Source organism: Acanthaster planci, linkage group LG01 (genome assembly GCF_054643075.1).
Source record: "Acanthaster planci isolate LZ-2023a linkage group LG01, COTS_SCS, whole genome shotgun sequence".
Taxonomy (NCBI): domain Eukaryota; kingdom Metazoa; phylum Echinodermata; class Asteroidea; order Valvatida; family Acanthasteridae; genus Acanthaster; species Acanthaster planci.
In genome coordinates this window covers 37,560,059-37,573,758 of record NC_141777.1, presented here as the reverse complement: position 1 = coordinate 37,573,758, position 13,700 = coordinate 37,560,059, and the positions used below count along the sequence as shown (strand labels likewise).

At 40.5% G+C, this 13,700-nt stretch overlaps 1 protein-coding gene across 2 annotated transcripts in view; it reads right to left on the bottom strand.

Moving 5' to 3' along the window:
* Positions 1-13,700, bottom strand: part of polr3f (RNA polymerase III subunit F) — a 34,852-nt gene that overhangs the window by 19,582 nt on the left and 1,570 nt on the right. For both annotated transcript variants that reach the window (XR_015425215.1, XM_022250476.2), the window contains exons 2-6: positions 13,142-13,259; positions 11,499-11,566; positions 10,729-10,909; positions 9,638-9,781; positions 8,363-8,470 (exon numbers count right to left, since the gene is read on the bottom strand). Coding sequence is in view for 1 of the 2 variants with exons in the window: in XM_022250476.2 (XP_022106168.1) it covers positions 8,363-8,470; positions 9,638-9,781; positions 10,729-10,909; positions 11,499-11,566; positions 13,142-13,259 (619 nt within the window). In the remaining variant the exon portion in view is untranslated. The remainder of the gene's footprint in view (positions 1-8,362; positions 8,471-9,637; positions 9,782-10,728; positions 10,910-11,498; positions 11,567-13,141; positions 13,260-13,700) is intronic.

Here is a 13,700-nt window from a genome sequence, read left to right as displayed (position 1 = left end):
AAAGGTAATCAAGCTCCCTGAACTCCCGGAATCAAGCAGCTTGCCTGTATCACACGTGTACTAGATTACAGTCAATGGAACGGAGCAATTCATGCAAACAACTTTCAAACCCCTGGACTTACCAATTCTCCAAAATATGAAATAATTAACTTAAAACAAGATGGGCATGAGTGATGATGACAGTTACAGCAGAAGCCCCTTTATGTGTCTTTCGCCACCTGCATCCAGAGTAGGAGAATAACCATCCTCGTTAAACCCACCTTGAATTTCATGCTGACAACATCATTTGACAGCTGCAAGTAACATGTGGAGAGGCAAATGACAGGTGGTGTATCATAATGTAAATATGTGAGCATACTAATTGGACAACATTTATATGTGCCGATACGTTTCATGGTGAAGCCATTTCCCATCCTATATTTTCTTCAGTCATATACTGGTACTCCCACTCTGGTTGTGAACTGCACATGATAAGTTATTTCAAGTTTGATCACCAACTAAAATAAACGAGTACATGTAAATAACAAGTATAAACATTGAAGACACAGTCCCGGCCCATTTCCTTGTTGCTTGTCGATACTCTAGCCCGTTAACCTATTTATTTATTTTTTTAATTGTACATGTACATGTACATGTACTTGTACTCACGGAGGTGGACGTTTTGAAAGCAATGACATAATTTACCGGGTATGTAAGGAGAAAAACTGCTGCAAAAAAACCTTGCAAACCACTTTAAAATGTCAGCCTTCTAAAGTAGCCTATGCTAGCTGGTGTGACACTCTTCACCTATAGACATGCTGATATGGTAACAATACATGTACATGTACATGAACAGCTGAATAATAATAATAACACTGTTAATACAAGATTCTGTTTATAACAAGAACATTTTAAGGTCCCAATCCTTTAGTTTTCATTGTTATAACAAGGTAATTTGTCCGGAGGACCTCTTATTAACGAGATTCGACTGTACATATAATGTTTACATAGAAAGTCTGTTATCTCCAATTTTTCTCTGGAAGACTAAGAGTGATGAACTCTTTTTGAGATCCACCAACCCAGTACTGATCTAATAACAGCGACAATTTAAATCCAAATAATGAACTGGGCATACAGTAATTTTCAACACTGCCCCCTTGACCACAACAGAAACTGCTTCTTTTCCCAGTCAGGAAAATTGGATTGGTGTTAGCATGCAATACCATTGCAGGCCAGATCAGATTTCAGCAAGCGCATGCAATTAAAACCGTCAATCCCATCAATACTGATGTTAAAAGTCTTTGATGTACATGTACATGTAGACATACATACATGTATGGAATCATGCGGCTGAGCCTTACTACAATTCTGCATGTACATTGTACAGGGCCTCAGGAACAAGATTGACCATCCTCTGTTTGTCTCCACAGTGACCTCTATGAGGATGACCCTGCCGGCTTATCTTGTGATCATATATTAAAGAATCTTCGGCTTGTCAAGGCCCGAAATTCTGGGCATCCTACATAATCATTTCACTGAGGTTAAAACAAATACACAAAAGCTGATGACGGGAAAAGTGTAAAATTGGTTTCTCCTCAAAAATGACAGCATTCCGGGTGGAAAGATTTTACAGTGTGTCAGACGATGTTATTTACTTACTTTACAGTGAGATGCTGGCATGTAAATATTTATTATCTGGCAGTCCCATTTCAGAGATTTAACAAATGGTTTATACTAGCTTTTAAGTAACGCGGAGGTGTGCCTCTACTTAAAAGCTTGGCAGCTGAAGGTTAGCCTCCCAGGGGCTATGAACATAGTGATCTGGTATTCAAATTCACCTCAACACCTTGACTACATGTGTACCCGTATGTGTCTCAAATTAATACACATAAGTCAACAACCAACCACGTCTCTCCTGCACAGCATACATACTGTTCCTTTACCCACAGTCCAACCCCAATTTACACACGGCATTCATGTCCTAATGTTTGTTTTCAGCACAGCTGTGCCACTGAAGCACTCTTGCCTGTGGGGGCCAAACATCATCACATGTCAAGCACAGAGTGAAGAATGTTTTCAAATTCCAAGGGAACTACATTTTTGTTTTCCAGATGGTACACAAGCCTGAAGCAAGGGAAAACCCTTGTAAAATGTTCTACCAGTGCCTTAACCTGGAATGACATTGCATGTTTGCTTTGAGGCACCCCTTAAAATGCCCATTTATTGTGTTCCATATCGACTGTTATGTGTAAAAACACCACAAAGATAAACTCAGGATATCCAGATTTTTAAAATACCGGTAGATTGTTAGAAAAATCCCGAACTCAGGAAAAATCCTGACGAATCTCATCCCTGATGCACAGAAAAGCACTGATTTGCCTGATTTGAAAAGAAAGTATGTTGTTTCACCCATCGATTGTTAAAACAATGGTGCTCAATCGTCCCTGATTGCATCTAGATAAAAGTAGGGCATTTTATAAACTACCCTAGCTTTCAGATGCAACCATAATTAAATGCACAGTGTTTAGCTTTACAACTTCAACAATGATCAATTTTACAATGTACATGTAGATATTAGAAGACTTTAATGGTAAATTAAGGATTATGCAGATTTTCAAAGAGAGTGTTTGAAAAATCCTTGGTTCAGGAAAGTCCTGATGAAAACAATTCTGACAAATTCTGCCCCTGCTTATAATGCCTACATGACACCTTGATATTCATAATGATGTGTACTCATACATGTACATGTACATGTAGGCTGCCTACTGCCAATGCACTGAATCAAATTAAATGTCATCCTTTATGGGTGCAGTGTCCCAATTCAAGGAAAAAGTACCCCCAGAGATTGTTTTGAAAAAAGGGGTCTGCTTGGGCCAAGAAATGGTGGGGTTGTGTCAGTATGGCCCAGGATCATCTCTGTAGATTCAGGGGCACCCATCTGGGGGCACAGCAGACAAAAACTGGGATTGAAAATTAGTCAGAAGACCCCGAGGAAGGAAGGTGAGGTATGTCATTTGAAAAATGGCTGCTGGGAGGGCTTGGCAACATTCACTTTTTGGGGGGTGAGTTTGTTTGGGGTGGATAATTAAAAAATTCATTGGTTAACCTACTAAAAATTGAAAATCAAATAAAATATGAAGGACCAAACAACACATTGTTTTTTTGTTTGAGAGGCCTCTGGGACTTCAGTTGCCTGCCATGGGGCTCCAAACTTGGTTGATTTTACACTATTTTTGATGGAGCTTGAATTGGTTCAGTGCACCCCTATGCTCAGCAGTACCCTTTATTGAAGCATTCAGTTTAACCGCCAGGAAGTTCACCTGCACGCGTCAGTAGGTGCACCATGCAATGGTATCTGGTTCCACTGTACCTAGCAGCTTCTTATGCCAGTTGAAAAACAACTCTCTCTTTCGCTTCACCCCTCACCTTTGTTACCATTGCGATACAAAAATAAACCGGAAAGTTTCATGCCCTTTACAGTGCCAGTGTATAAGCACATAGTCTGCTCAGGAATGACGACAGAACTTGTAACTATGGGCTCCTACGTGTATACTGGTACATGCAAGTGAGAACTTGGCAACAAAAATTGCAAAAGTGTCCGGAGATGCAGAAGCATCTGGCCATATGTGTACTTACACTTACATGTACTACATGTGAACAGTCACATACCCAAAACTAACTGAGGATATTACTGTTCTTGCTAGACTGGAAATGATCAGGCCACGTGTGTTTTATTTTATGCATACATGTACATGTATGTACTGTACATGTACATGTGTACGTGCACTAGAATACACATTATATCGGTGCATGTACATTTACATGAGTGAATGACTCCTAACTTGCCACATGTACAGGTACAATGTTAGTGAATAATGTAAGTTTCTGAAGGAATTGCTACAACTTACTTGCTCTACATACCATTCATCTGTAGTTGCTCATGGTGCAAAGTATGTAACAAGATAATGGAAAATGCCGAGTTACATGTATTGTTAACTGACGTCCCATTTGTTTTGAGTCAACCTGAACCAAGGCACCGGAGATTTTACGTATGTCTTGGATTCGCTTTGGGACACTTGTTACTGTCTTCACTAAATACGCACTAATGGATTTAATTTAGTGAAAAACTGCATAGAATCTGGTGAACACTATTTTATGGTAACAATTATAATAATAATGAACATTTATAGAGTGCCAGTATCCACTGCAAACGGCGCTCACTGCGCTATAATAAGCAAAGACATCCAACGATGATAAGTTGAGAAGTATTAACCAAACGCCTGTCTATGCAGATATGATTTTAATCTGTCCTTGATGGTGTCAAATGATTTCGATAGTCTCACAAATTCCTAATAAAGAGTTCCAAAGTTTGGGTGCTGTAATCTGAAACCTTCTCTCCCTCCCAAAGATAATGAGCCATAGTCTCCTCAAGTCGATTGCTTTTGGATGACTGCAAACCGGCTAATGCAACAGCCAAACAGCACAATGCACATACATGTATTGGCCAAACGTGAATTATACGCAATGTCAACTCAACATGCCTTTTTGTTTTCAAAATTAATATGCATGTGTAGTTACCAAGTATGGAACCTGTCTAATGTTGAAAATGTTCAGGGAGGACATATACATGTACCTGTACACGGAAAGATCTCCAATTACAAAGACTAGACACTAGCCTTCCTTGACATGGATATTTATCTGTTTGGAAGAATCAGCAATTGGAGAACAATAATCTGAATTGAAGTTGATCTCAAACGAAACGAAGCTGAGGTAAAGCATACACTTTGTTAATGACTTGAACTGGATACATTTAACTGCACGAAAGATCCTGTGCCTGTAAACCCTTGCAGTGGAATCCACAAGGAAGTAGGAACATTCAAAACAAGGAATGTTTAAAGTATGACAAAAATAGCTACAACATGCAGTGATGACACAAACACATTCGTAAACTTACACGAACACAAGGATCATTTATTTAACAAACGAAAGGTGACCGGGTCATACATGTAGCTTTGCTTGTTCTTGACTGACCAGGAAATGAAAATGTGGGACTACGGTAAGTACATGCTGGTTGGGGCTAAGACGAAGAAGGAGTGGCCATTGCTGCTACAGATGGCCTACATTCCACACCTAGTGACTGATTTGGTGAAATTGCCAAGAACAGCTTCATATTTTCCACAGCATCTGAAAACAGTGACCAAGTTGATCTTCCAGACAGTTGGGCAAGCGAATGCAATGTACATGTATAGGACGACTGCTTTCGACTGGGTGGCTGTGGTGAATGTACTTCTGCATTCTTTAGCATCACACAGCTGTGAACAGTTACATTACAGTCGCAATTAAGGACCAATGCAGACACACGCTTTTCAATCACAGTGGCCGGATCTTTATTTTATCACTTGCAATGTTTATATCCCCCACAGTGTCAAACAAGACAAAAAAAGAAAAACAAAAACAATTATTGGGAATTAAAACTCAGCCCAGGCTCGACATTACCAATGCACATGGATTAATTAATCCAAACCACATCCTGCGCATAGGCCTACGTGTACCATATTACTGGTACATGTACCCATGGCATAATGAATCCACTGGCACATGCCAATTACGCGTACATGTATGAGAATGCAATGTACAGTACATGTACCTTGCTGTGTTAGTCCCAGCAGGATCCAATCAAGTGCAGACTGCCAGGGAAAATCCGCATCTCATTTACAGGTCCCTTGCAGTCAGTTCACCCTAAAAAGGAGTGGTATGCCAGGCACCGGCTCTAACTGAACTTAATATGGAGAGGTATTTATACATCCTCTTGTGACCTGTCCCCGGAACCAGACTGGATTCTGCTATTGCTCTGTAACATCTGCCTCAACAGCTCCGAAACATATATACATGTAATGTCGGAAATGTCACACACATGTAGTTAAGATTGGGAGTATGGCACTTGATCTGTACTGACAGATGGTGCGACACTGCTGGATTTGAAGACAGACCCCAGGTCAATGTCTCCTTCGGTGTCGCTCAGAATCAATTAAAGTGACTTCACTCCTACCATATCTATATCATTCAATGATTATTTCGAAATAGTGCAAAGGCTATTCTGAGACAATACCAAGAATCAGTTCTTTCCTTCCTACTGTACATGTAAGCAATGTCTAAAGGGTACACTGTATTCTACATGTATGCGCGAGGGTTTTGCAACATGTTCCATGTACATACATGTATGTAAGGTAATGCGACTTTTGACAAACCATTTTCTTGTACTTGGTTGCAACATTTGAAGAATGTGACAAATGATTTACCACACAGAGACAATCGGTTTGAAAAAGAATATATGCACATACATGTGCATGCACAATATTACCCCAATGCTGCTGCAATGCATGCAACCTCAGCCAGATTATCTTTCAACATACCACACACACATGTGCACAAAATCACTTTATAAAGCGTTGGCAGAACAATGGCTCCCACAAACACACAAAAACAAGGCTACTGAAAACAGTTTTCAGATTCACAGTCAAGGTCATCACAGAGTCCTGGCTGTGGGATTTGGGCAATGGGATCCAATGTCACAACTTGGACAAGGAGGGTCAAGCTGTTTGAGGGGGCGCAGAGATCCAGGTTCCACCTAGCTGCTCCCAGGTTCCCGTGTACCACTGGTTCACGGCACTGCACCTTTGGTGTACGTGTGCAACCCTGGAGCTACATGTAGCAATCAACACCTGAGCCCGATTCAACCAAAACACCGGCCTAGTTACATGAAGAAGAACTGGAGATTCTCTTTTGTCAATTATGGGTTTTGCCTTTACACTGACCTATATTTATTTGTTTGTACCCCCCCTACATCCGACTGTGACCGGCCAGCTGAGCCTGGCAAGCTTGGTGGGCGAGTACTTTAGAAGTCTGCACTAGCAAGCAGGAGGTCATGGGTTCAAGTCCCACCTAAGCAAGACTGTGAACATATATCACAAGCTCTCCTTATAAGGGTAAAACCCATTACCGATAATAAAAATTAAATGGAAAGCTCAATGAGAGAGACAGCTACACATGCACATATTGCAGCATTTTAGTCCAGTTTATGCCAAAGCCACGTATTACTTCTGAAAGGAGCAATGTCGTTTAAAGCTGCATGGGCTTTGACCCTAACAATAAACTGGGCAAGGCCCTATTGGGTCTACAGTACTAACGCTGTGATCTGAGATACATGTAACCGGGCATGTCAAGTTTGCTGACTACAGACTAGAAGGGACCTGTCAACACCAACCAAAATTTGAATTTGGTGAGTGCAACTTTAAATGCTGCATTGGTAAGCTGCCTACATGCAATGAATCTGAAGCAGGTTCATTTTTGTCTAGGTGTGCCTGAAAATGGGACACAAAACCAAGGCATTTGTTTCCTTGCTCATTACTAGGAAATTCACATTTTCACATGCGGGATATAACACATACATGTACGTACATCTCATAAAACATGAATGCATGTGCAGCTCATAACAGCTGAAACCGATTTGCAAAGGAAACCCGAAAAAAGGAAATTCCCATAATTGAGAAAAATTAACATAATTTAAGACCCTGGGATCCAAATTACATTTCTGGTGAAGAAACATACATGTATTAGCAGATAATAACTAGAAAGTTCATACATGTACATGTACCTAGGAAGAACATAAAAAGATGGCCGACATTTATCCCTTCATTTACACATGATCCCTGAGACATACAAGTTTCTTCATGATCAAAATCTGAGGGATCGTTGAAAATGCACTTGTGCGTGAAAAGCAAATAATAATTTAAACAACACTGACATCAAAAGTGCTTTGTCACAAGAGGGCGCTATTCAACAAATGGGGAACTCCTTTTGAGAAGCTACATGGACTTGTCCAAAGTAACCAAAAACAGAAATAGCCAACTGGAGATAACGAAAAAATTAACATTTTACAAATTTGTGAGCTGAACTTGAAGTGCATGGGCCTTTAATTTTGATAAAAGATGTAATTTAAACCTCTGAATTCTTAATCCTTTAATACAAGTTTAATACAAGCTGAGTTAATCAAGAAAACTAAAACACTAAAAAAAGCACCCTTTAAGAAATTGACACTTCACAAAGGCACATGTAGCAAGAGTGAATTGTGGGGCTTTCCTTTTTCTCAAAAGAATTCGTGCAACAGTTGTGTGAAAAAAATGTAAAAAACACAAGATTGGTTGTGAATGTCCTGCTTAAATTTTATTTAACAATTTTCCAATTTTTCACTTGTGACCCATCAGTACCTACAATATTTCTCAGCTGCTGCATAATATTGAGAGGTTCAATGAAATATACTTTACAATGTACTGTACTCTACTGCACAATAAAATGTTAGCATCAACCAACTAGTTTTACCCACCTTGCTAATGCCAAGTTCTCGGATGAATTTCCAGACGTCTTCAGAGGACCCGTAGGACTGGTTGCGTCTCAGAATTGGGTCCAGCTGGGACTCGGCAGCTAGATCAGCCTAATCAACAAGGAAAACCAGGACATACATGTATATCCACTGGACACTATGTTTGGACTAAATGAGTTTTAGTAAATCCACCATCCATAATGGAAGCCATAATGATGTCTGTAATGGGATTTTAAAATGAAAAAAAAAAGGATGCACGATATGTGGTGAAGAGGGCCTCCTTTTGTGTCTTCTTTTGTGTTTACGTTTGTGTTGTGGGACTACTGGGAACTCCTTTCAGATTTTCGGAGGGATGCAGTAGGCATAACAGCCTTAGGTATATACTTTATGCATCATATGGGGGGGGGGTTTCCCCCTTTGCCACATTTCATGCTGGGGATTGAGCTGACCTTTGACCTATGGGGTCCCAAACCTATCATCTTCTGTGGGACACCAAGACAACCCACAAACCACGTTTGAAGATGATGCCAAGTCCTTCTTGAGTTACGGTGAAAAACTGACTGACGATAGAATGGCAGACAGATGGAACCACACAGACCCCGAAGGACAAGGCAAATGCAGTATGCCCCTTTGGTTTCGCCAGTGGGGAAATACTGATCATCAGCTCTTGCTGAACGGCCATTCTAAGCAAACAAACCAGGCCCGAGTCTGGAGGTTTTGGCTTTGGCTAGCACTGGCATTTCCGCCTACTGAAGCTTCTAGTGAGCTAGCTTCGGCAAGATACTACAGACATGTGTGTTACTACCAGCAAAAGCTAACTATGTGACTTTCAGATGTTGCCGATAAAATATCGGTACCATTCCCTTTGGTTACATTTAATACCAATGACAGAAAAACGAAGCATGTTACAGCACAATTATAATGATTACAATAACGATAATAATGGGTATTTATAAAGTCCACTTGCCTACTATGACTGATGTTCAAGGTGTTACATAATTACTATCACTGCTCATTCGGCTAACGACATCAGGACATTCCAGAAACCATCTCAGCACCCAGGGAAGAATACAATATCAGGTGCCAACAGCTTACTGATACAATGGCCATTACTGACCTCACAGGGACCCATTTACCCCTGGGTGGAGAGTGGCACGTGAGAGTGAAGTGATGTAACCAGCTGCAAGATTCGAACCCCTCACCCTATGATTGGGTGCTGAGAGTCCTAACCATGTATAATCTATGTCACTGACGTCCCCTATGCGAATTTACAAGTACCTTCTGTTGGAGAAACTTATAACACTGCTGGTTGAGGACTTCCACGAACTCCGACTCGAAGTCTTGGTCACTGTACCAGGCACCTCCCGTCACCGACCGGTCTGGTTCCAGATTGAACAGCATGTACACCTTCCGTTTGGAGGCCTGGATGTGTGGAGGATAGAGAAACAGTGAATGTACTCCGATAAGATTCACTACATGGGGCAAGGTCGACCAGCCACCAAATTGTCAACTAACAGCCAGTTTCGACTGGTAACCTATGCATGAAATATACACCGGGCACCAGGCAAAATCAACCAGTAGTTAACAAATGGCCCCCGATCGAACTTACCAGAGGAAACCAAAATCTTTCAAGCTCTGCACAATAATGGGCTGCTAGTAATCATATACTGATTCCTTTGACTTGGGTACAGAATAAAATCTTCACTTGCGAGGCGATGCGTGGGAACTGCTTCACGACAAGCAGAACTGTCAACAGATCCCCCTTGGAAAGCAGTCCAAATTTATACCAAATCATTAAATTCATTCTTGCATTGAAACTCCTAACTCTTTGCCAGTACCATGGTAAGTTAATGTCACAATGATTCTATCAAAACTGCATCCGCAGATTCAGGGGCACAGAACACTTGTTCTTATCAAGCACATTTGGTCAATCTGCATGATCGCTCGATTGTACTGCACTGTTGGTAAATCCTGAAGAAAATCTCTGACATTTTCCATTTGAAAACATTCATCCATAACTGTGGCTAAAACATTTACAGCGTCATCAGCTGACAGATTTGGCTACAAGATCTGTGCATCAGATCGACCAATCAGTATGACCCCTTACATCACAAAGCAAAATTGGGTTCCCAGGCATACTGACAATCTATGCCCAGCATAGCACAACATTTATTCAAGTCCAACGGTGGCAACAGCAAGATAACAAAATTCCATCTTCTTCCCTACTCAAGCTGTGTTGTGCCCAAATGAGATCAGGCCATATGTCCCGCTCTCTACCTTGTGCAAGGTCTCTTATATTTCAGTGAAATGTGGAGAGCACTGGGAGGACTGTGGAAAGAAGTGACACGACCTAAGAACCATCCGCTCACCCCGACGGACTTGACGGCTTTGATGAGGTTCCGACTCTCTAACGTCTTCAAGATCTTATTGAGTTGCGTGAGCAGGAGATTACTACGAAGGCGGATGTCACGGATCCAGATGCCTTTGTTACCAGCCTCCTCGATGATCTGGTAGACCAGTCTCTCCTGGTTGTCCACACCTTTCACTTTACTACACAAGAAAGACACATCCATATTAAAGTTTTTTTAAATGGTTGAGTTATAAAAATGATCCACCGCGTCAGTGCTATTAAAGGGTCTCTGAAATACATTCTTAAATTCAAACTTCAGAAAGAATATACATGTCTTTGTATAAAGTTGCAGAAAAATTGCACCGAAGAACAAGTAATAAGACTACCAATGCTCTTTAAATCTTAGTACAGAACAAACAAGCTTTAAATCTTGCCATATTTGAGGCAAAGGAGGTTTTGGTCGCATTTAACTGTGGCCTGGAGGGTACAGTAAAGTGTTCGCCTTGTTTCAGAGAAAGGCCCATGTGAACCAAAGGCCATGTGATCCAGGTGAGCTCCATGCACAAGTTTGCCCTTAGTTCCAGAAATGCAATTACTGTTACCGAAAGACATTTCAATATCAGGGGCCCACACACAGCACTGCAGGCTATGCAGATTTGTGCGAATTCAAGTTGCAAAATCTGCAACCTTTGCTGAATACAAATTACCATGCGCAAGCAGTGTCTTTGGATTTCATGAATATCCATAAGAACGGCCATTTACAAAATGAATTACATGTTTTTTACTAACCTAATGGAGGACGGATCTTTGAGTCTGTATAACAGTTCCGATCCTTGTTTCACGAGATCAATCTTGCCCTGGATTGAAAGAAAAAAGAAAGTTAGCCTTGTCCACTTAGTAGGCAACAAGCAATGTGAATAAATACACAAAACACACATATTTTATTGAGCTATTTGTCAAAACAGATGAAAACAGGACTGGGACACTTGGAAATAGCTCGTAAGACTTCTTAAAGCTTTTAAGATATCTAGGAAGTAACCTTATAAGCAATGTTAGAAGGCAAACGGAAATAAACAGCACATTAACCCTAACTGCCAAGCATATTGTTTGGCTTACACTACAAAGTACTACAAAATACTAAGTAATAGTCTGAGCCCGAAGGACCTAGCGCTACAGATTACTACTTCTGGCTAGGTTACTTCCATTGTTACTCGTACAGAGAATAATAAAGCCATGCATTCATGGTGCCACGGCACTGTATGGTACATTGTCTTTTCTATTTTATTGGCTTCAGAGAACAATAAGGTCACATCCTCTTACAAGCAACAAGACTGAATATTAATTTTACTACAAGTAGTAATTTGTAGTACTATGTAGGGTTAGGGTTAAAGAGCCAATCACTTTTTTTTTAATCATCAACAACCAGTCCTCAACAAGGAGACTAGTATTACCTTGTATATTTCTGGTCTAGATCACAAAAGACCTTATTCATGCAGTAAGCCATTTTCAACTGTGTTCCCGGAATATATTGTGTGCAATGTAATCTTATATAGGGGAGGTGCCAGACTATTTTGGTTCCAAGCCTCACTTTCGTTTTTCTTAAACGTGGCTTAAAGCATTTACTGAATTTTGGTAAATGTAAACTGGTATTATTTTGTCATAAATTTTATTCTGTTGCCGTTATTTTTACTTTCAGGTTCTGAAAATGAAAAGTGAACCTCACTTTCAATTCAAAATGGCTGACAAATGATAACTGTCTATTGTGCTGTTGCAGTCAGCATATTTTAGACCTTAAGAGTCATCCATTTTTCCTCATTACTTTCATAAGTAAAATACTATGCAGTACAGATATATAGTTTTGCTGCTATATAGAACATGTTCAGGCAAATGAACATGGGCTCTCAATGTCTTTGGTACTTGACAAATCTTCATCTGGTTCCACCTATCTACCTTGTCAATGTGAATTTGCGTGCAAGAAATGGAAGCCAGACAAAGTGCTAGAGTAACACATCACCAAAACAAAATGAAAAATATCCTGTTATTTCATTTGGATTCAATTTAAAACCCAAAAAACAGCAAGTGCCAAAAAAAAAAGTCTGCAAATCGGCCAATCTAATCCAGGGATCAAACTGTGATCATGTATCTTCTTGGCTAATCACTTAAACAATAATGCCACTTGCTCCAAAGCCAAAGGGGAGCATTGAGCAGTTACAAGATATGGGTTTAATGTCGGCTGTTTAGAAAAAAAATCTGTCAACCAGGTAACAGTAAATATACATTTTGTTTGCAAAAATATTAAAACTGAAAATAATAAATCATTCTGTTTTCTTTCCTTTCAAACTCTACAGGGATGAGGGGTATGGAAAAAAAATACACTTTCATGTGCTCAAAAATTACAAAAACATAAACAAAACCAAAAACTGGCACCTTACCAATGACAGTAGGCGATTGATGGCTTTGACTCTCTGCTGGGCATCTATGTGAGGAAGCTGCTGCCTAATGAAAGCATCGGCTACGCCTTTAGCCTCGTCCTTGCACATCTCTAAAATACTGAGAAGAGGGGAAGAAACCAGGAAGGAGAGATGCGTAAGACACATCCTGTTTAATTAGATGAGCTGGATCTATGTAAACACTGAGACCAACTCAGACTAGTCTAAATGGTTTGAAGTGTCCCCTGTACAGTAGAATGCGTCTGCCAATTTAATACAGGCTGGAAAGAATTCCATACATACAGCCGCCACCCATTTTTCCCTGCAGTGACCTATCAGCCATTTGAAGGCAATAAACTGTCCTAAATTGTGTGTTGGCATGGGACTCTAACCCAAAGACTTGAAGTAGTCTGAGTAGCCCCACCATACATGGACATGCAGGTCTAGGCCCTACGTGTCCAAATGTTAAAAAATATTCGTAGGATTCAAGTTACACGAACTGCTGTGGACTACGCAGTCAGCCCTGATTTCAGGCCACAGTCGTGACAGTTAGCTGACACTG